This window comes from Dinoponera quadriceps, unplaced genomic scaffold, assembly GCF_001313825.1.
Source record: "Dinoponera quadriceps isolate SergipeBrazil2010 unplaced genomic scaffold, ASM131382v1 scaffold717, whole genome shotgun sequence".
Classification (NCBI taxonomy): domain Eukaryota; kingdom Metazoa; phylum Arthropoda; class Insecta; order Hymenoptera; family Formicidae; genus Dinoponera; species Dinoponera quadriceps.
In genome coordinates, this window is record NW_014555639.1 from 2,296,065 (window position 1) to 2,319,777 (window position 23,713).

The window sequence follows — 23,713 nt, forward strand, 5'->3', positions numbered from 1 at the left end:
TCCTTAACAGAATGTCTGACTTATCGATTCAAGACAATGTTTTATGCCTCCGATCTTTGTCTCATATTAACGGTTTTAAACTAAAAACCGGTTCTGTTTATGATAGATGACAAGCCGTTGTATAATAAAAAAAAAAGAAGAGATAATTGATAGTGAATTTGACCAAAAATTTGTCAAAAATCACGTCATCGTCTTACACTCGGGATATTCAAAGTACATATTTACGTAATCATCTTGTTGAGAAATACATTTTATTAATAAAAAAACAACTATATCTGTTAAAGTTTTCTTTTTATACAACATAAATGAAAAACAGAGCATGGTAAGCATCATCGTTCCGCTCGCCGCGCGCGCAGACATGGAGCTCATTCTTTTATATTCCCGTCGCACTCAAGTGCAGACAGAATCGCTCCGCCTCTACGGAGTATAACAACACCGTCACGCGTGAGAGAGCGTCAAATACTCAAGAGGTACCTCCTCGAAACGTTTCCAAAGCACACACTTGTTATTGATTTCTTTCCTGAATTTTTTGTCTTTTGGTTACCGCGCGAATCTATCCTCTCACGCGTCGCCGAGGTTCCTACGAGCTACTGCACTCTTTTTCTCGTTTATCGATTGAGAGGCGCCTCGCTGAACACTCCCCGTTGCGTTCGCGCAACTGCACATTATTATATTATATTACAACGTGATGCGCGCATATATTTTCGAGTAACAAAATATAAATTCACGTACGTATAGTTATATCAACATACAAGCACACACTTCCTGTCACGTACGCACCGTTAATCGTATGGATGAATAAAGAAAAGGATGGAAATGGTGAGCGGGAAGAGAAGGACGGGACTTGTTGGTGGTGTTGCGGAATGGTTCTTAATATCTACGTGGTATTAAATTACAAAAATTACAACTTCACACACGTGCGCGCATATAAGTCTCTTTAATCATTGAACACGCAACGAAATTTAACTTTGAAAAACAGACGCGTTTCTCTCTTTTTTTCTTTTTGCATTTTTTTGAAGCTGTGCGGCCTCAAATTTCCGGATAAACTTTCGCTGGTCCCCTCGACGGACGCGTGCCGAAGCGACGATCGATGTATCACGCGCTTACCGATCGTCGTTCCAGGACTCTTGCGTCATTCATCGTCGATCGAAGCGCGTCTCTTTTGCGTTCAACGGGAGATCTCGCGGCTCGATCACTCTCTCCTTCTCTCTTATTCTTTTTTAATGTCGTTCAGTTCCCCGCGTTTAGTTTCGCGGATAAGGGTGGCCGCGGATCCCGCGCAACATCTCAGAAGAAGAGGATATGCAATAAATATAACACGATCCGTCGATCGGGAGGAGCAACGACGACGACGTCGCACGAAGGATGAGATATCGTCTCTCGTCGCTCCGTCTGATTACACCGATATCTCTCGCTTTTTCGTACCCTACGTTGGCATGAAACTCATTGTTCCTACCCGGTCACTGGCCTTCACTGTCGCTGTCGCTCTTATCTGCAAAATGGATATTTCGTAATGTTATTTGTTGCGCGCTCGATTCAAAAATAATTACGCTCGTCATTTTAATAAAGTTTAACGGAAATTTGTTACGTGTTCTATGATGATAAAAAGACAAGGGGGGCAGTATGTAGTCTTAAATTAATTAATAAATAAGCAGCCAGTTGTGTGCACGCAAGGTACGTTGCATCCTGTTGGTAGCAATTTTTCGGACGTTATATAACATGCGATGAGCCGGCGCCGTTGATTAGTACGATTTACGAGGATAGTTGTGGGATTGTACCTTTTTTACCGGTATACGCGTGACGTTTCAGTCTGTCGTAAAGATCGTCTTTCGTGCCGTAAATACTGGCATTCGATCGAGCAAGACTGTTCATCTTGCCGTTGTGCAGGCTCTCTGTACAAAATTAAAAAAGGAAGAAATACATATTGATTTAAAATTTCTCCTTTTGTATATAGAGCTTCATCTCATTACCTTTCATGTAAGTCTCGTTATAGAAGTTAGGCATCTCCCAGCCATCCTCTTCGTCGTCGTAATAATGGGCGTACGTGCTGTGATGCGACGGTGCTATCGATTCGGCGTAAGGTGTGGGTGCACCGTAATAGAAATTAACTTGAGAGCCGTTTTGGTCAGTCGCCGGAGTAAGCATTTTCTTCGGCTCCTTCTTCCTAGAAGCTCTGTTAAGAGAATAAGCGTGCCGTTTATATCTATTGACAAGATTGATTCCAACGATGTCTCGATCAGTGAGGAACTTGCTATTTTCCGACCGATTATTCTTAATTGGAAAGAAAACGCACAAAAGAAATATACATACCCGAGCGAGAACTTTTAGATATAATCATACATGTATGAAATATAATTATATCGACTCTGATGATATTCTTGTGACTTATATAATGTATCTTTATAATGCTCACATTGTAATATTTATTGATTGGATATTAAAAGCGCTTTTTCAAAGCTCGGGTATATATACATAAATTATACACGTTTACACACAAAAAAAAACTACAAAAATACTATGAAAAAATTATTGGTATACTATCGAAGAACAATGGTTCGATAGCAATTTTTTCCGTATTTCATTTCTTCCCCCATCGTATAGTAAAAATCATTCCTCAATTCCTCCTAACCTCACGTAACACTAACCTCACGCAAATCATCCAGACGAGCAGCACCACGATAATGATCAAGATAACGCCACCCGCTATGCCACCGGTGATATAGAAAAATTCGGACTTCTCCGTGCAATGCTTGCCGGTGAAGCTGCCGCTGCATCTGCACGAGGGCTGTCCGCGCGAATCCTTCAAGCAGACACCCTCGTTGTCGCAATAGCCCAAGCAGACGTCCGTGCAAACGGTTCCGGTGCCGTTGTATCCGGGTTTACACTCGCACTTGAAGTCACTTGTCTCCGGTATTAGTAGACAGTAGGCGTTTGCATCACAGTGCATTTCTTCGCCGCTGGTCTCGCACGGATTCGTGCATTCGGCCTTGCTTGTCTGCGAACAAATGGTCATTTTTATCGTTTTTATCGTTTTTATCAGCTACTCGTAACAATTGATTTGTCGTTTCCTCTCGAAATGAATTTCTTTATATTGAAGAAGGAGAGAAAAAAACTCACAGCGGCGGGTCCTTTGGTGCTGGTGTTCGGCGGGCACGGGATACAGAAGGTCTGTTGCGGTTCCGATTGATACGTGCCCTTCTTACATTCCACGCACTCGTTGATAGTACCGTTAAGGTGGGTCCCAGGTTCGCAAACTGGAAGCGAACATTCCTCCACGGCGGCAGAACCCATATTGGGAGTCGTCCTGCCGATAGGACAGGCCTGGCAGGATGCTTGAACTCCTTGAGTGCGATACGTGCCGCGTGGACAGGGTTCGCATTTTCCTTCGACTGCCAGTTGCTGTCCAGAACCGCACTCGTCCCGGCATTCCTCGCGAGACACCGCCTCGGCTGTCCTCGTAGTCTTGCCGAGACCGCACAAAAGGCAAGAGAAACTGCCTTCGTTTGGCTGATAGAATCCGTGGCCACAACTACGGCAGAGACCGGCCACGTCGTCGTAATACTTGCCCGCAGGACAACGCTCCTTGCAATCGGCCGCGCTACGCGCACCAGGACCCACGGTCACGCTAGGACGACCGGCGATCACCGGACAGGAGCTGCACTTGAGCTGACCGGACTCGCTCTGATAAGTTCCGACTGGGCAAGAGGCACATTCTTTCCTCTTCTCGTCGTAATAAGTACCCACCGCGCATGGCACTGCGAATGATTAATGATTTCTCTCTCTCTCTCTCAGAAATGTTATCACGTTGTCAGCTAAGACAGCTACTTGTTTCGGCAACATTTGCACAAATACTACCGCAATGATAATTCAAGAAAAATCGATCGACTTTTTTTTTTTCAGCCGGAACGATATTGTGAATTTTTTTCTTTTTCTTTCTTTCAAAAGAGCGATAATAACTTGATTAACGGTTTGATTTTGAAGAGACATAAAGACAAAATTGGCAGGTTGATGAGACTCGTCGATATTTACCACAATCCGGCGCCATGACAACTTGACCGATTGGACAAGCATAGTCGGATTCCAGAACAAGAGACGCAGGATCGGGTACGGTGTTGGGCAAGATGTAGTGGACGTCGAATTTATCCTCCTCCAGAATTAGTCTTTCGAGCAACGTCTGTACGGTAGCGCGCTCGTTCGAATTGGCGTTCAGAATAGGATCGCTGCGAAAGACACAAGTAAGTGTTAATCGACGGTACATTGATTATTTTCTGTGTTTTTTTCATAGCAACGTGAGAGAGGCATCGGAGAGCTGACGCGGATATATACAGCCATTATCTCGAGACGAATGTAATATAAGGCGGCCTTGTCTTGAGACTCTGGTCAATGGATTTATAGGAAATGCAAAATCGCACGTAAATTACTCTTGGTAATTACCCTTAATATAATTATGAATTGTCGATACATTTGGTGGTATCAAAGAGATCTGCAACATAATATGAAAATCTCTCTCTCTCTCTCTCTCTCTCTCTGCGTTGACGAAGAGCCTCTCACAAAATAATGTGATCGCGAGCTTTCTTCTTTCCTTTTTACGCCCGCTTCGAATATATTATCATATCGATTGATTATGCAACGCAATACGGTTAATAATTCTGTTATAATGTTCCGTTCAAACATATATCGCATCGTAGCGCTCGCAAAGCGTTCGAAAAATTTACACTCAAGTTTTTGCGGTAGAATGGAGTTTACAGCTCGGTTATATACGTGGTGATTTTGGTTACATGGTTATGCATCACTGTCGTAGGAACGCACGAGCTCCTGCGAGCCCTTAACTACGCGATGAGACCGTCCCATCGATTAGCGCGCAGTGTCGAGTTAGTAACAACGTGCACACCAATTTTTCCTTTCGAGCGATACTCGTTAGGATTAGTCGTTAGTATGATTTGCGTTGACCTGTTGGTTACTGTAAATCCATACACATGAGAGTTATGCGCAGGTAGGACTTATAGACTGCAATACATGATGGCGGGGGGGATGGTTACCGTAAGGTGCTGTTTAGAATTACAACATATCAAATCTGATCGAATAGCGGGAGTAATGACATGTAAATGAATAGGATCGCGTGAGTCGTCCTTACTTTATCGCCGGGAACGAGATCTCCACCTCGTAGGTATCACTGCCTTGGCGACCCTGTCTCGTTCTACGATGCAAACACAAGTAACACAAAAATGTTCAGTACTGAGTGGCACTGTAAGCGAAACACTATAAGCGCGGTCGTCGGATCGTCGTCACTGAGTCTTGGCGAGAAATTAAATCGACACGCAAAGAAGCAAGTCACGATTTACGGCGCAGCGACATTACTCGATTAGAGTTACGATCAATAAAGCGCTTACGAATCGTTTCAACGGCCAAATTCTTTCCTTTTCTTCCTTAAAACGTGAAAATTGTACTTACGGCTTCGCGGGCACGATCGCAGAAATGATGTATGTCCCACCGTCTTCCTCGCTCGTGTCTCTCGTCGTACGTGTGCGATGATCGCATTGTACGTCGATATCGAGGTCTTTGCATTCGCGAGTTCCTAAATAGACACATATAGCACATACGAGAACAATGATGTATTATTTTTCAAACGCTCGATGATTTGGCATAAATAGGCGCGCGCGCGCGCACGCAGCTGTGATCGTTGAAAATTCGGCAAATTGAGAAGAAAATCACCTTCATGAGAATACGAACAGAAATTCCAGTCTCTGTTCAAGGAATTGACGGCGCTCCGCACCTTGTTCCGGAGTACACCCTGGCCGGCTTCGTTACAGAGCACCGATGTCGGGAAGCTCATTTTAATTCTGAAGACCCTTTGGGCCGGAGTGGCAACTGTGAGAAAGAAATACGATTGAAAAGAATGAGATTGCGATTAAATGAGCGAAACGAGCCATTGCTCGCACCTGTGCAAGCAGGATACACCAGAGGTAGATTAGGATCAGTGGTGGGCCTCCAGAAACCTTCTGCGCCACACGTGTAAAACTTGGGAACCTCCTGCGAGAATCGAAGTCCGGCGTTACAAGAAATCTCGCAGACCTTGAACTGGCTGCCGGAGCCCCAGTCTTTGCATTGTTTCATGCCACCGATCGGATCGTCCAGCTCCGGACAAAAGTCCGCTGTAACGAAAAGTCCCGTTCTAGCGAACGACAATTCGTTCCACAATTCGCGCGAGCCAAGCGAGATACTCACACAACACGTAAACCTTGAAATTGCAGCTGGCTGAATTGCCAGCCTGATCATAGGCCACATAACTGATGTCGTAAGTACCCCAGAGCAGAGTCTGTCCGGACCGGTGTCCATTTTTTTCCTGCACCTTCGCAATATCGACGTTATCGCTGAAACGCGGCTCGTCCCAGGTTACGATAGACGAGCCGTTCTTCGCGATCACCCAAAGATCGCCCGGACAGTATTCCACCTTGGGCGGAATCTTGTCGGCTTCGAGTTGCTGACACTTGTTACCGCCGTAACCGAGCGGGCAGACCCTGTGTCCGCAGTGCGACGGCACGATTCTCTCAACACCACCCACAGTCTCGTCGTATCCGGCCCACGTCAGTATCAGACCTTGATAAAGGACCGGTTCCGTTCGACAGTCGCGCACTTGTTTTTGAATCTCGTTAGTCACGTGCAACGCGCGGCCCCAGACTTGCACTTTGGTCAGATGGCCTTGGAAGCCGGACCCCGTGTAACCCTTTGTATTGTCGCTCTGTGGATTGCCCAGCACCGCCCACGCGCTTTAACAAAGGGATGGATATTAGTTTTTATCCCGGTGATAAAGAAGAGGAAGATGATGAGAGAACGTAAGTGCGGATTCTTCAAAAAAGAACACTCACTAGGCTGGGAGGGATCTGCCGCTACCGTAGCCTTTGATATTGTGGGCGATGAGACCTTCCGTGATCAGGGTGAGTTCTCCGCCGTTTTCTCCGTTCCATACAATTGCGACGTGATGCCACTGTCCGTCAGTTATGGTCGCGTATTCTTTAAACGACAGATGAACGTCCTGCAGGTCTGGGAAGATGGATATCTGGACTCCGCTTCCGTACGCTTGGATCATGAGTCTGCGATTCATTGGCACGTGCGGCGAACTGAAAAAGAAGAAAGGATTCTAAACAAATTATTCAAACGAGAAATGCACGTATGCTTCGTGATGTTTAAAATACGCTTGTTTTCAAAATTAATTAAAACGCCATAATCAAAGTCTTCTTATCACTGCAACAATTCCGGACTGTTCGAGTAAAATAAGCAGCAATATTGTTCATGTCGCCGCGACATTGCCTCGCAACATCATATTCTCTCACATACTGACAAAATGCTTGTTATATGGAGGTTGACAGACGTTCTAGTCACGATGCAGACCAAATGCCCAGGTAATAGTAGGAAAGATCCGCAATACATCGAGACGTACCTGACGCCATAAAGAGTGAAGAAAACTTCTTTCTCGTAGTCACGCTCTCTCAACGTAAATTGCACCCACATAGCGACCGTTAGGCTCTTGGTCGAGCCGGTGAAAAATGGAATGATCTGCGATGCACTGCTGCGTCCTGGATCGCTAAAGTACAAGTCGTAGTCCACTTGGATAGCTGGAATCATTTAACATTTGACCGAATAACGAAGGAGACTCGAAGGAGAATGCCCTCTCTCCTGCAAAAACAGCTCTCAAAATACACTTACACTTTCTGCAATCGTCGCCGGTCAAGTTGAACGGACACTGGCAGAAAAACTTGCCGGTAAGATCGATGCAGGTTGCCGATGGTGGACAAGAATTCTCCTTACAGTCGATTATATCCTCCTCGCAGGTATGACCTAAAGCGAGGAATGGGAAATTTCATTTTCACACAGTGACAGTAGGAAAATTCGCTCGGCCAAAGTCGATTAGCTGTCTTCGGTTGGCTTACCCGTGTATCCCGGGGGACATATACAGGTGAATCCGGATCCTTCGTCGATGCAGGTCGCGCCGTTTTTGCAAGCGCCTGCCTGACAAGCATCGTATTCGTACTGGCAACCGATACCCGTGTAATCTTCCGGGCAAGTGCAGTTCAAGCCCGAGCCAAAGTCCTGACAACGGCCGTGATGCATGCACGGATTTCCGATGCAACGTTCGGGTGCGGTTTCACATTGCTTGCCATCGGTTCCGGACGGGCATCTGTCGACGAGCAAATTTCGAGACATTAGTTTCCGGTTCGATTTCGTAAAAATATACAAACTTATCGAAGGAGAAACATCTCAGAGTCTCTCTACTCACACGCAGAAGTAATCCAAGAACAGATCCACGCAGGCGGCGTCGTTCTGACAAGGCTGATTGTGGCAGGCACCAATGTCTGTCTGACAATAAGCGCCGGTCCATCCGCTCGCGCACGTACACTTGAAGCCAGCGACCTCGTCCAGACACTTGGCGCCGTTGAAGCACGGATCGGACGCGCAGTCGTCCACGTTGATCTCGCAGAACGCGCCGGTGTAGCCCTCGTGGCATTGGCAGGCAAAGGTGTTGTCGAGATCCACGCAGCGTTCCGCGCCGACCGGATTACAGGGATCGCTGAGACACTCGTCGATCTCCGCTTCGCATTGCAAGCCCACGTAGCCGGGTCTGCACTTGCAGGCGAATCCCTCGAGCTGGTCGGTGCAGGTCGCGCCGTTCTGACAGGGTTCGGACGAGCAATCGTCGATAGTGTGTTGACATTGCTTGCCGGTGTAACCGGGTTCGCAGGTGCAGGTGTAGTCGTCGACCTGGTCGATACACTGACCGTTGTTTCGGCAAGGTTTGGACGCGCACTCGTTGACGTTGCTCTCGCAGGCCGGTCCGAACCATCCCGGATAGCAGATGCACTCGTGCTTGAAGAGATTGTCCACGCAGATGCCGTTCAAGCAGGGGCTGCCGGAACAGAGGTCGATCTTCTCGTGGCAGCGCTTGCCGGTGAAACCGGGCGGACAGTTGCAGGAGAAGTCGTTGATCAGATCGGTGCAGGTCGCGTTGAGCAGGCAGGGTCGCTCGGCGCAATCGTCGGTGTTGATCTCGCAGCTCTGACCTTCCCACCCGGGCGCGCACTTGCACTTGTAGCGGCCCTGTTCCAGAGCCACGCAGCTCGCGCCGTTGTTGCAGGGATTCTCGCTGCCCGTGCAAGGGTTTATCTAGATAAAGAGAGAGGGGAGATGAGGCGAAATTCGAAAAATTTGTCGCAAAATCAAAGATATTCACCGTAGTGTCGCAGTGGGTCCCGGCGTATCCGGATCGGCAGAAGCAGGTGTAATTGTTCAAACCAGGCTCGTCCTTGCACATGGCTCTCTCCGGGCACGTGTTGTTCGTGCAGTCCGACTTCTCTTCCTGACAGTTGACACCGGAGTAACCGTCGGCGCATTGGCACCGGTAACCCTGCGGCAGGTCGATGCAGGTAGCTCCGTTGTAGCACGGCTGAGACGCGCACTCGTCATTGTCGATTTCGCAACGTCTGCCGGAGAAGCCGGCCGGACAATAGCAGTGTACATCGTGGCCCATCGGCACGCAGAGACCGCCGTGCTGGCATACGCCGTCGACGCATTGGACGGGTTTGCACGCCTCGCGACCCACCGAACCCGGTCCGTCTGTGTACATGTTGGCGGAACACTCGATGCAAGTGGTCGCGCCTTGCTGAGGCTGGAAGAAGTTGCTCGGGCATTGGGCGCAAGGTGCGAGACCCGTGTCGGAGTACATGCCCGGTGAACACTTGGCGCGGCAACGGTCGCGACCGGACGCGGCTGGCTGGTAGGTGAACGTGCCGGCCGGGCAGGTCTGACAGTCCTTGCAACCTCCTGTCGGCGGCTCGCCGGTGTACGTGTTCCTGGGGCACTCCAGGCAGGGCACGAGACCCGTGGGCGAGTACGTGCCGTAGCCGCAGACTGGTATGCAGTCCTCCGTGTTCTTCGTGCCTTCTTCCTTGGTGTAGCTGCCGGCAGGGCACTGTATGCAGGAGCCCTGACGGTCGTTGCTCTGATAGAAACCCTTTGGGCAAGGCTTGCACTGTTTCTCGATGGCGAACGTTCCGGCGGGACAATGTACTGAAGCAGAACGGCAACAGAGGGGAGCTCGAAGGAGACGCTCGCATGATATTCATTGTACGTGTCGAGTGAATGAGAGAGAACGGGCGAAATCGAATATACTTACGACAGCGAGATACGTCGTTGGTATCTTTGTTCAGTACTTCGCCGACGCTACACGTGAAGCCGCTGGAAACGTTTGACGTGAGAGCACGAATGGGCGGGCATTGATTGCCAATCGCGGAAACGTTCAACAGAGGCTCGATTTCCATCGTCTTTTCCGGGTATTTCAAACCAAAAGTGAGAATCAACGTTCTACCGCAATGATCCATAAATACTGGCTGATCATTTTGCTTCACATCTCGCGGAGGGAGGACCATAAGGAGAAAATCCATCTGAAATTTGTGCACGCATCGTTTGGCGATCATCAGGCCGCAAGCGATTCTTTCGGATATCGAAGTGGACGGTAACGTGATTTGATTTATTTCCGAGACGATGTGCACTTGAAAAACTTTTCGATGAAAAGAAATTCAGATTGGACACGGGGATCCATAATATTTGAGCGGAACGATGTGTATTGATATACAATCGATTCTTACCTTGACAACGTTCTCCTCGATCAAAGAAGGCGTCACTTGTACGAAGGATACGTTCAGACCAAAGCAACGCTGCGTCAAGATAATGCTCACGTTCGGGTAATGCTGAGCCATTAAATCCTGATACATTGGCAAGCAAGATCGTGAAACGGCGCCATTCGCACGATAGTTTACCGAAGCGGACATATGATAGTCGGCCTGTTGCGTATCTGCAAATACGATTGAATCGTTTTAATTATCCATTGACATTTTTGTGAAATTTCACTTGTGACGCTTACTCTCAGACACGCAATCGGGAACCATCGACGTGGGCGTCCAACGCTTACTGGCGCAACTGAACATCTTGGCGGGTGAGCCATCGATAAATTTATATCCAGCTTTGCAAGTTGCTTTACACTGCAATCCCTTGTCCCCGGGGGCGCATTTTAAATCACCGTTAGCTGGCGGTTTCAGTTCCCAATCGACGCAGGGTGTCGCCTGAACCGACACTTGAAAATGGCACTCGGCCGTGTTACCGCTGGGATCCGTCGCATACACCGTGACATTCTTGAACTCTCCAATTTTAATCAACGCGTGTTGCGGCTCAAAGGTAATTTTCACAGGACCGGAAGCGTCCGTGGCGTTGATGCGGTTACGCGTATCGTTGAAGTTGATGGGGTAACTCTCCTGTCGATCGATCAATTCGATCACGTAGCTCTGCGGACAGCTCAGTCTCGGTGGAGTCACATCTGCGAAATGAGAAATATCGCGCCACACGGTAGAGAAAGCCAGCAAACCTTGCAAATTTTCGTGAGGTCAGAGAGAAAAGAAAGAAGAAAATACTTTCCCGGCTACTAACCCGGTACGGTGATGTTGATTTCACAGATGGCGACGTTGCCATCGTAATCGAAGGCGACGTATTTGATGACGGTATCTTCGAAGATTTGAACGGGCGTCCTGAAACTACGCGGTATCACCTCCAACCGAGCGATACTTCCGCTGTTGTCGACGGCCGTCGGTACGGTAAAGTTAACCGGAAGTAAACCGCCGTCCGCGGCTCTCTTCTGCACGACTATAGGTTGCTGCGGGCAGTTCTGAAATACCGGCGGCTCGTTGTCCACGCAGGGCGAGAATCCGTAATCGTAGCCCAACAACGGCTCCGCCGTTGGTTCTTCGCAACCCATCAGCTCGAACTTCATACAGGCGTTCTCCATGAAGGTGACAATGGCGAGGGTCACAAAGCGAGCCTGTACATACTTGGGCAGCGTAATCATCGCCAACTCGCCGTAATTTCCAGGCTCGCGCATAGTCAGGTTGAAGTTCGGAAAGTAAAAGACGTAGTTCTCGTGCTCCGCCTGTTTGTAGAAGAACCGGATCTCTGCCGGTCTGCCGATTACGTCGTTGGTGATGACACCCTTGACGAGGATCGCTTTAACGCGGTATACGCGACCGAGGTCGACGCTCACGTAAGTGAAGGCCTCTTGCTTGCCGCACCAGCCGGTCACAGAGTTCAAACGGATATTCCTGGCCTCGTAGTTGGGTCTCTCGGAAGTGGCGTTTATCGCCGAGTCCGGGATCCGTCCGGAGGCCAAACCGAGAGGCTTCACGACCTTGCACTCGGGCTCGCGAATACAGACGATCGGCCGCGGATTGATCAAGATGTAGCCCGGTCTTGAGCAACCGAACCGGATCTCCGAGCCCTGCTCGTAGCTTCGCGCCTCCTGGTAACCGTCGCTCGGTCTTCCGGGGTCCTCGCAAACCGGACCTTCGCATCGCAGATTGCCAAAGTCCCACACACCCTCCTGCTCACATCGCACAACGTTGTCGTGGTGATTGGTCTGACCGGCCAGCTTGAAAGTGTCCTGACAGCCGAAAAAGAAGGAGGACTTGTACTTGGTGTCCGGATATTGGCCGTATGCGGCGCCAGGCGTGGGAAGTGGCTTTCCGCAGTCGACCCGAGGACACGCTGGCTGCAAACCGGATAGCCAGTAATCGGGATAGCCGGGTTTGGGATCGTACACGCACTGTCGGAAAGAGGAGGTCGCGGTATTGCGTAAGTAACGGCCATCGCTGCTGCACTCGAGAGTGACGTTCTGCTTGAAGGGCACTAGCACGCTGCTCTTGTCGGTCCGGTTTACGGAAAGACCTTCGTTCTTGTCGTCCGGTAGCGAGACGCATTTCGCGTCTGAAACAAAGGACTTGTGTGTGCGAATTGAAGGAAATAAAATTGTTCGAAAAAAAAATGAAGAGAAAGAAATGCATATCGGCGCGATTTAACATCGTTTATCGGTCGGAAACCGTATATACCATGAGATCACTCACATTGACACTCGGGTACGGTGCCGTTCCAAGCACCGGAGGAGGTGCAAATTACAGCCGCAGATCCTGATAGTACGTAACCAAAGTTGCACTGGAATCTAACGAGGTCAGCGAAATGATGCTGCTTCTGCAAAACGAATATACATCTTTACATCGATGCATTTTACAATTTCTCTTTTTCTCACCTTAGTCGACAGCAGTTTTCCGTTCTCCGGCGCCGTCAAAAACGGGCACATCACCGGCACGCACGTTTTATTTCTCTGATACAAATCATCATCTCTCTCGCCGGTCTCGGATCTCGCCAGATAATAGCCGGCCGTGCCGTTACCTCTGTACAGTTCGAAACCCGTGTTGCACATGCAAGAATAGCTGCCGGGACTGTTGATGCATTTGTGGTGACAACCGCCGTTCTTCACCGCGCACTCGTTGATATCCATGCACTGCAACCTGGTACAGCCCATTATCTCCAGCTTCATGCAAGGTTTGTTGTCGTAACTCTGTATCCTGAATTTCACGTAGCGCGCCTCGATCGGCACAGGTAGATTCAGAACGGAAAGTGTCGGTTCCACGATCCTGAACTCGACCGGCGTACCGTCCGGATTGGTGTAGTCCTTGAAAACATCCGTCAGCTCGTCCGTGTACTGAATCCGTACCGCAGATGCAAAGGCGACGGTGTCGTCGTTCCTGACTACGACTTGCGTGCGGAAACCGCGGATGATTGTCGGCGCTTTCATATCGATCATCACCCAATTTGCGCCACCCGACTCTTTGCTATTGCCGCACCAGCCATCGCCGTTATTCAAACGAATTCCCTGCGACAAGGAGCAAGTGTATCAAGGCATGATCGTTAAAAATCGTTCATTGTGGAGACATTCGTGTCTTACGGTTTTGGTGTAGCCATTATCCGAGCCCGAAACCACGATCGATTCGTCGGGAATGCCGCCGTTGATGAGTCCGAGATCGCCGATGGATCGGCATTCGGTAGTCGGTGCGAATCCGGGTTTACATTTGCAAGTAAACGCACCGGGATAGTTTATACATTCTGTGGACGCCAGATCGCACTGAGTGGACGCGCACTCGTTTATATCTGCGAGCAAATATACGATCGTCATCATCACATGATGTGTGTAATTAAGCAGAGGACAAGAATTTGCAAAAGTGTATATACGTGTGCACAACAAATTCACCTTCGCAGGTTGGCACGTTATCGAAATATTGGTGAGGGCCACATTGTATAATATTCATTCCGGTCAACTTGTAGCCTCTGTTACATTGTACTCTAGCCTCATCACCGAAATAATAATCTTTACCGGTGTCGACGACGAATCCATTCTTAATCGTAGGCAGCAACGGGCATTTAGCACCTGTCGAAATTGTCTCATTTTCACTTCGCGTTGACTGTATAATTTTAATGGAAAAAACAAGTACTCACGAGAACACGTTGGAACTTGATCGGACCAGGTACCGTCGCTCATGCATAGAATAACAGGATGTCCGCTTCTTACATATCCAGGCTCGCATTCGAATCTCACGATTGTGCCGTAACTTCGACCACCTCCATTCAGGATGGTTACGTTGGAATGAGGAGCCTCTGAAAGCGGAGCGCACTGAGACGCTAAAAGAGTAAAAAAGTCGAACAGTCCTCTTTGTTGTCACGCGAGAGAAACGTAATGATTGCAAAAATCCACACATCTGTGATGTACAACCGATGACTCGGAAAACTGTCGAGACACACCTAAACAGGACGGTTTCTTCTCCCACCTTCCGTCAGCCAAGCACGAAATCTTTTCCGTCGGTCTTCCCGAAGGAAAAGCGAATCCTGCGTAACATTGATAGGTCGCCAAGCCCCGGTACGTTACGTTGGAGGAGCCAATCGAGAATCCGTTGTCAATTTGAGGTACGGGGCCGCAGTACACCTCTTGACATTTCGGAATATACGTAACGGACCAGTTACCTCCGGGGAGACATTCTGTGGATATTCTCGACTTTCCCGTAGCGAACTCTTGTCCCAACGGGCACGAGAACGTAACCATCGTACCGAAGGCTGTGTCCCGACTCGATGCTAAAGCACCTTCCCCAGGTTTTAATATCGGGCAATCTGCGAGAAATTTCCTTTTCAAACACTGAACATTGAAACGAACGGCGCGCTGACGATTTTTTATGTACACACACCTACGGTGGTGTGCAAGCAAGTGATAAAAATTAAGCACACACGACTCACCGGCGGAAAAGCCGGCCTGCCAGCCGGCACTGTTGTGTAAAGCGTCGGTCACGAACCTGACGAGCATCTCGCCGCTCTCAGCAGTGAGCGTGATTTTCGGTTGAGAGTTTCGAGTGAAGCCGTTTTCAGGATGCAAGCGAAGGCCGTTTGTATTTAAGCCGTCGTATATCTTCACGAGAAAGAGAGAAAGTACTTTATTGAGCGGAACATGCGAGCAACAAATTACGGCTTATCGATATAAAGGTAGTGTCAGAGTAACAACAGACTCACCTGCACATAGTCGGTTTGGTGAACGTCGAAGCTGACAAATTTCAAAGACAACGATCCTCTGCCTGAATTCCTGATCCTGTACAGACACTCTTGATTGTTGGGATAATTGTTGAGGTCGTAGGAAGGCGACTGGACAGTGCCGTTCCTCGCGACGATTGTAGCTTTGCAACCTTGCGTGTAGCGAATACTGAATCCCCGCCTGGAATCGCCGAGGCTCGTTTTGAAATAGAGATACAAGTCGCTTCCCGTGGACATTATCACCGTCGGATTGTCGTCCGATTTCCCCGTGAGACGCGCGATCGGTCGGCTCATGGGCGAATCTCCGTCCCTGATTAAAATGTAGTCTCGGTTTGTCTCGAGATCCAAGTCCTCGATCTAGAAGCAGGATCATGTTAAGATTGTTAATTCGTCAGCGATGTATTGAAAACAAGCGAAAGCAGGTACCTCCAAGGACATTATGCGTCCCGGCTGAGCTCGAATAATATACAGGCACTCCAGCCCTCCGGGATAATTCTGGGGGTAGCCAGGGGACGTGAGCACCTGTCCTTGCGACGTCGCCTGCAGACTCCCGCCGCACTTTTGCGCCTCAGTCTTCCATGAAGCGCGAAAGCCCTTCTTCTCCACGGAGGCGTCGGTGCTGAACTTTACGATCATAAAGTTCGAGGCCGAGACGAAGAGCTTGTTGCTGAGCTCTTGCTTGCCGGACAAAGTCGCGAGATTCACCGACTTGTCCTCGGTTCTACCACCTACGAGGATCTGCACCGTGTCGAAGCTCTTCTCCGTCTCGAATTCTTGAAACTAAAATACAAATCGTTCCCTCTCATTTTTCCGCACGCGCTCATTGAGCGAGACCGCCCACCTGCAGAAGAATATTGTGTCCTTGAGGGCCTTCCAGCGTCCACTTGCAATTGCTGAGGGGTGCATATTTATGCGGATAATTCGGACTCTCCACAACGTCGCCGCTACTCGCCATGTAATACTGGCAGTTGGCCGGGCAGTCCATTTCGTCCGAATAATCGCCGCAGTCATCCTGCTTGTCGCACTTGAAAGCTGCATTGATGCACTTGCCGTTCGAGCAATGGAACGAACCTGCGGAGATCGTCGTAGCGCGAATCATCCCGCGTGAAATACCGGCGTTGTTCGCGACAATGAGACTTACCGGAAGGACAGGCGTTGGTACGACACATGAAAGGTAGTAGCGACTCGCACGTGGTCAGTTCCCACGTTTGTCGGTCATCCGTCAAGGCGACGTCCACGCACTCACCCGAGTGCGGATTCGGTTGCCTCGGCGCCCAGAAACCTACATTTTTATTCGAACGTGCTGAATGCGATAATTTCGTCATGCGCAACGGAAGGTGACGCTGCTTGATCGTCGCTAACGATTCATCAAACTCGTGTAATTGATGATGCGATTTAGTAGCGTGGACGAACGCGCTAGACGGCGAAATTAGCAGCTTATAGCGGATGAGGCCGGATGACTGCCGTTCACGAAGAGACGAGCATTGTTGCGGGAGCATTGTTGTGGGAAAAGTGTGTCTCGGTGCCGCCGCGCGGTTCCGTGTTTCCGTGACCCTGATAGAAACTGGCCCCGCGTGCGTGCGAGACCGGAGCTTTCAGCGAGTAATCTCGTCAGTCGCTCGATTTCATAATGCACACTGTAATGCTTTCCTTCAATGTGATCGTCTCAACGGAACTTACCTCGATCGGATGAAGATTAGCAGTAGCAGACCGATTCTTTCGCGTTCCTTTACTCGTCCCGAGCAAATACCGACCAGAGTCGGTCGTTGAAAGAGTTAACGACTCGCGTTTTCGGTCGTTCGTCCTTCGTTATAATGAATACAACGCATCGCGAAAGAGATCTCCGCGAGGCGGATTAAAGAGAGAAAGGTTAACAGCACGTGCAGATTCGCTCGTGAGTTGAGTGAAACCGGAATTGTGCGATCGAGGAAACAAACCGGCATATTGGGAGACGAGCATTCCCGCGGCGGACTCGAGTGTGTTGGTCCGTAAATCGTCGAGAGAGACGAGACCCAGCCAATAATGTTTCAATTTCGGCGGTACCATGCTGGCCGACACGTTGTTCTCGCTGTAAGACTCCACCACCATCAGCTCGCCACCGTACCTGCAACGGACCATCGATCGAAACTATATATATAGGATGGGGCATTGAGACACCTTGATATAACAAGAATAAATTCTTGAAATGACCTTGAATTAATGTAATAAAGTTAACGCCACCGAAATACCTACGATTTTTATCTGAAACGCTTTATTTTTCTTATATCAAGGTAGTATATGTAGTATATAGTATACATACTACTATGTAGTATATGGCGTCGATGCGCCTCAGTGATATTGCGCAATTCGCGCGCGCGATACACTATTCGTCGTACTATGACGAAAATTCGACTGGAAAAGATTGGTCATCTTTCATGACTCACCTCCTGCATAATTCCGCCGCTTTTCGCCAAGAGTGCACAATGGCGAAGAATTTGTAACAGTGGATGCCTCGCAGTTCCCATCCTGCACAGAGAAAAGTCGAATTAAACCGCCTGTTCTTGGTACGGACGTCCGTACAAAGCTGTAATAACACGTCGGAAAGACAACCGACCAAAGAAATTCGCAACACTATAGTCGTTCTTTTCAAATTGTTAAAAAAGATTAAATAATTTCGCAGATCAAAAACAAGACTGGAAAATCGGGTCTGCTGGCATTTTTCCGAACAATCACACGAAACTCATGGGGGACGAGAAAGGCGGTTAATCGGTGACCCGCACTGACGGGCCCAACGACCTCGATCGTTTTTAGTGCCTTAGGGGTTAACAGCCTCTCGAAAGGGACTTTATAAAATAATGAAACTTCGTCTCTCGCGCACAACGTGGTTTGCATTATCGGTCTACATTATATTCGCTCTTTTACTCCGGCATTATAATCTAGCTTCCACGGAATCCGCTTGTCGATGCCTAGTTTCGTGCAAGTAATCTCGCGCGCGGTCGTTTCTCCTCGCAAATATTCTTCCTTTTTCACCAGCAAATGGTTTGTTCGACTTTCCAAGCTCCTTGGATTAATCGGTAAGTAATCTGGTTTAACTGGGGAATTGCAAGGAAAATTTGCTCTATATTCGATATATTCATTCAATCAAACATATTATAATGCGTTCCGATCAGTTGGTAAGCAAGATGCTGATTCACAAATCCGACACTTTCCAATCGACTTGCCATGATCGTTAGAAAGTTGTTTCGGATTATTTTTATGTAAAATCTCGATTGCAGGAGACTAGAGGATATTCCGATTTTCTTCAATTCTTCCAATTTTGAAACGTTGCAAGCACACAGATTTCCGGGAACGAATGAGAGCAGAAGGAGACGCGCATAATGCGCAATGTTTGTCGCAAAGTGTAATTCGTGGAGGAGAAATGAGACGCAACATTATTCAGTCATGTTGCCGATGAGTGGACGCACTGGGAGAGCCTCGACGACGACCTTCCTTTCTTTCAAAAGGTCAAACGGCCATGCGTTTGCATCGCGGTTCTTTCAATATCCATTAGCATTTCTTGTTCGAGGAACGTGTGTGAAATATAATTTTCCTCTGGTAAACACAGACGCGCGTGATATTTTCATCAATGATCACGTAATATCGATAATACAACATCGCGTTGAGACTGCAGAAAATGAAGGAAAACGCTACATATATATACAGGGTGTCCTAAACCGGTTCCCGTGGTGTGTAGGTAGAACGGGTGAAAGTGAGCAGAAGAATTATGTATTCACTAACTATTGTGAATTTTTCAAAATGATGTGTGACTTTTCTATTCAGTTTCTACTTGCACATTACGGTTTGGTACATCCTCTATAAATTGAAAGATATAAATCAAAGTGTGTGTGTGTGTGTGTGTGCGCGCGCGTGATGCAAGAGAACAGTACGTATATACTCTGTGTGGTCGGAAATTCTTTCGCTTCGCAAATCTGCAATCACCAAGATCAAACTCGATAAAATTTGTGAAATCTGGAACGTGTGGAAAAGAAGAGGAGGGGAAGAAGACGATTTCGTCGGTATTCGCGGTCAACTGGCGGAAAGATGATAAAACTGTGTGTCTGTCAGTACGCAAGCACCCGGAAAGACCGTCTCTCCTCCTTCATACCCAGGCCGTTCTTCCGGCAAGAAAGAACACGCGCGCGAGCACGACGGATGATCGCGTAAGAACAGAAGATGAGCGAGCGTGTTGCCGGATGTTCTACTTTTTGGAATCCCGTTCGACGCTGTCGACTCGGTCGAGTTTCCTTCGAGTGGGGAAGGTACAACCGTGGCGCGACTACGAGGCGACGGTGGATTCGAGGTTTGGGAATTAAGTATTTTTAGGATCACAATGACGTCGACCAACAACGAGGGACGGAAAAGAAGAGGCGGGGCAGGCGGGCTGGAATTTACGGACACAGGAATGCAGTCCTCGTCCCGTCCTTTCTACCTGAATTTACCTTAGGCTGATCTACCATTATTATGATGAGACGCTATTATTGTACAGCAGATTAAGAATTTCGGGATCATACAACGTCGGTTAAATGCGGACATTCATCAGGTGTCCCTTCCGGCGACTCTGATCCAGTTCTATTAAACGTCTTGGAAACGTATCTCGTGGTGTGGAATATTTTCGTACATCTGCACGAACGTAAAAATATTTTACGTATGATTTACGTAAGACGTAATAACTTTTTTCAATAGAAAAAAGGAACAAATCGCTAAATAAAGTTTCAAATATTATACAAAAAATGTTACTTTCTATCCGTTTCTCGTACAAAAATAGTGAAATGAAAATGTCGCGCCAACGAGGAAGTATGTTGTCTACAGAAATAGCAAGCGTTTAAGGCAGAAAATATAAATTTGAAGTAAAAGGATGCAACAAGAAAATATATTATACATAAAAAAGGCAAAAGGGGGAAAAATTGATTAAAAAGAAATACAAATTTTAGATACATTTTTACCTTTTCCAATAAAAGTAGTGATATGTAAAATTTGTATTCTATAACCAAGAATAAATAAATGACATTTTACAGAAAAATTTTGTTCTTCAAGAATAATTTTGCTACATTTGCAAAATTTGTAGAAAAAAGATTTTTTTTTTTATTTTAATAGAATAAAGCCTCACACACACAAAAAGCACTTGGCATGATCGCATATAAACATATATAATTTGTGCATTTCAAGTGCACCAAGTTTAAAATTAATATACTTAACAGCTCCATTGTACATTTTGTAAATAGTAGAGTTTTGTAAGCGAGCACACAAAGTGTTCCTTGTGCAAGATCTATATGCATGACGTTTGCGATAAGATATAAATATTGCAGTGAATTCTCCGTTGGATGAAAAATTCAATCATTCTCCACGCAACGTATTATCCAAGCCGATGTAAAGAATGCGATTAGCGCAAAGTACTCGTTTTTAAAATATAGCGCCGCTGAATAACATTCACGGCATTTGATATATCGCGCGATTGTCTTGCTTGTCGTTGAACGACATTTGTTCAGAAGAAGCGGAAGAATAGCACGCGGAAGAAAATAGCACTTGCAATTTTTCCGGCGCACGCGACGACACACTCGTGGTTAATGACCGACCGACCGGCCCCATATGGTACGTGCAACCTACTTTAATTGCAACGGCGAGCAACGGGGAAAAGTAGAGCAGAATGGCGTCACGAATGGCCGAACTCTTATCCTCATTGTCTTTCGCGAGATTTATTTGTCGGACAGAGGCGTGCGTATAATTGTCGGTGATGTATCGCGCCTGTCTGGTCTCAAAAGGGGGATCCGTCATTCGAAACGGATATTCCGAAAGAATAATTCTCGAAACTTTTTACTCGCGTTCAGTGAGAGAAAAACGCCTTCTTTCGAAGCCTCACCTAGTAGTAGAATCGTGTTTTATTTTCCGAACCAAGAAATATGACAGTTTCTTCGGCATTCGGATGATAGTTTCCGCAAATTTCGTAATCACAGTCGCGAAAATAGCCCCGCCGATTTTATTGCCGTTCCCTCAGCGAGTTTCAAGATTCGCCGATCTCGAAAGTAAAAGTCGCCTAATATCACGACTGACCGTCCCGACGATTTCTACGGAGACGATGGCCCGACTTGGCTCAAAATTGTTCGATGAAGAAAGAACGACTGCGACGAGACGGATGAATCATTTTTTGTTGCTTCAAATTTTCGATATCTTTCGTCGCGCAGTTTTCACGATGTGTTTATATGCAGAAAAAGTGTTAAATTTAAGTAAGTAAATAATTACTACAATATTCTTGAGCAAGTTTTCACTCGGATCTAAAACTTTTCCTGTGTACAAAACGGCGGCTAAATCGTCGTGAGAACTTGATCCCCTTTCCGTTTATACCGGATGTTTCCAGGACTCAATGTCGCCCGTTCAACAGGTACTACCCTCTCCCGAGATACTCACCGTTTGGACAGGTGAAAACATTTGTAGCAGGAACCTGCAACAAAAGCGAAACATGTTTGGTCAAACAATATGCGAATTTCAGATTTTAACAATATGCAGAGTGTACGATGATAATCTGTGAGGTGGAACGGATTAAACTGAACAGTAAAATCACATATACCATCTTGCAAAAATCACGCAAGCAACGACGAATATCAACTGACAGCGTGTTTCGGCATGCCGCTCGCTATTCGCTGCATTACTTCGCAGCACTCTAGAAATCAGTTGCTGCTCATCGTTGCCACATTTTCAGAGGTGATCCATTTTTCTTTATACCTGTTTCCTATTGTGCGATCATTAGCTCGTAGACTATTGAGATTTTGGTACATGATTTTCCCGTTCAGTTTAATCCCGAGATAATTATCGGACAATTGTATAAAAAGCAACCGAAGGGAGTCCAAAAAGGGTTGCATTAATTACGGGAATCGTTGTCGTGGACTGTCGCGAGAATAATTTTTCCCAAGGTGAAATTGTCATTAAAATCACTTTCCATTCTCCGATGAGTGTGTGCGCTGTTTAACACCGCCAGCGTACCAGAGTCAGGCTGACGCATTGTTATACGACAGGAGAAAGTGAAAACGCAATCTGTCCAACGATCTTCGCTTCGAGCGTCCATCTCGCGCGCGGAAAGTATCCGCGAACGGACGCTCTGTATTTCTACCTGTCTCTGTATTTCGACGTGCGCGTGTATCAGTGACATAACGGTGACTACATTCCTGCGAGAGGTGCGAGTTGCACCAGCTGGACGAAGGTCTCGTGCGTGAGTTTGCTCGAGTGGCTCGTGAGCGGCGTTTCGCGCCGACTGCGCGGTGATTGCGCGACGATTGCGCGCGGCCCTATTAAACTCATGCGTGCACATTTATTAATTTACGCGATTGGTCGCGCGATAAGAGAAAGCGAGCGATAAAAGCGTAAAACCAACGTTTGAGAGCGAATCTTACAAGGAGAAAATTTCGGAGGATTTCAAGTGTCTGTAGCAAAAATTGTCGGAAAAATGCGGCGGAATATTCGACGTTAACTCGACTTAATTTCGAGGGGACACCCCTCAAGAGGGGAGGGATATACTCGCGCGTTCTCGCCTGTCGAACATTCCGCAGTTAAAGTGTTGTGCGGCGCGCTTGTACGCTTGAAATTCACTTTCACCTCACATATGCCACATCTCGTGGAAACGCGCGGTAACTCCTATGGAGCCGTCTCGACATACCAATTACTTCATAACCCGCAGTTGAAACTCCCGAGAATCTCATGTGGAAGGATCCATCGTATTTTCCTTCGAGAAATTCGGGCAATATGTGTGTTTTCGCCAATGAAATTACCTTCGCCAGATAATTCTCGCCAATTAACGCGACCAAGCGCTTTCAGGCGGAAGGTCGATGACAGAACGATATTCTCGCAGAGGGTCGCGGTCATTGAGCGAGCGATTCTTTTCAATTTGAGATGTATGTAGTACGCGAGAGGATATGAACGCCGCTGTTTAAAACAGCGACAGAATCTAAAAATGTTCGATATATAGCGTATGCTCACCTGAGACTCCGTTAGCTGAAGATGGCACAAGAGGACGACGACCCAAGCGGCCGCCAATTCTCTTATCAGCATATTCCTAAAACAAATGAGAAATTCCGTGTGAGTCGTTGCGAATGATGATAATCAAGCTGTCATTGACATCACACAAGATATAACAGACGGATGTAATATTTTCCAATTTCTCTCGGGAACTCGTTTGTAACTAACCGCTTCTGTCATTAACATACTTAGCGATGCAACGATCGCAACGTACGTTTAGTCGCGGAGGAAAGATCGAACATATACC

General features: G+C 47.5%; 1 protein-coding gene across 1 annotated transcript; it reads right to left on the reverse strand.

The window, feature by feature from the left end:
* Positions 1-232: 232 nt before the first annotated feature.
* Positions 233-23,499, reverse strand: LOC106745087. Its single transcript, XM_014620363.1, has 36 exons — positions 23,428-23,499; positions 21,865-21,898; positions 17,868-17,949; positions 17,382-17,548; positions 16,586-16,726; positions 16,286-16,515; positions 15,871-16,224; positions 15,427-15,801; positions 15,157-15,325; positions 14,671-15,033; positions 14,368-14,550; positions 14,123-14,299; positions 13,820-14,022; positions 13,121-13,747; positions 12,939-13,062; positions 11,476-12,801; positions 10,916-11,365; positions 10,641-10,846; positions 10,169-10,436; positions 9,227-10,062; positions 8,276-9,159; positions 7,929-8,176; positions 7,705-7,836; positions 7,439-7,613; positions 6,867-7,118; positions 6,226-6,767; positions 5,940-6,152; positions 5,713-5,868; positions 5,452-5,575; positions 5,135-5,197; positions 4,030-4,220; positions 3,118-3,755; positions 2,646-2,995; positions 1,971-2,173; positions 1,779-1,892; positions 233-1,492 (listed from the first exon to the last, which is right to left on the reverse strand). The coding sequence occupies exons 1-36, from the start codon at positions 23,497-23,499 to the stop codon at positions 1,461-1,463; spliced, it is 10,704 nt and encodes a 3,567-aa protein (XP_014475849.1). The 3' UTR covers positions 233-1,460.
* Positions 23,500-23,713: the final 214 nt, after the last annotated feature.

Excerpts from the sequence above, each read along its gene's own strand:
- LOC106745087 (XM_014620363.1), bottom strand. The coding sequence starts at position 23,499 with ATGCTGATAAGAGAATTGGCGGCCGCTTGGGTCGTCGTCCTCTTGTGC. Across the intron at positions 14,551-14,670 it reads GAAGAAACCGTCCTGTTTAG|CGTCTCAGTGCGCTCCGCTT; the intron begins GTGTGTCTCGAC and ends TTACTCTTTTAG. Across the intron at positions 14,300-14,367 it reads TCAAGTTCCAACGTGTTCTC|GTGCTAAATGCCCGTTGCTG; the intron begins GTGAGTACTTGT and ends CAATTTCGACAG.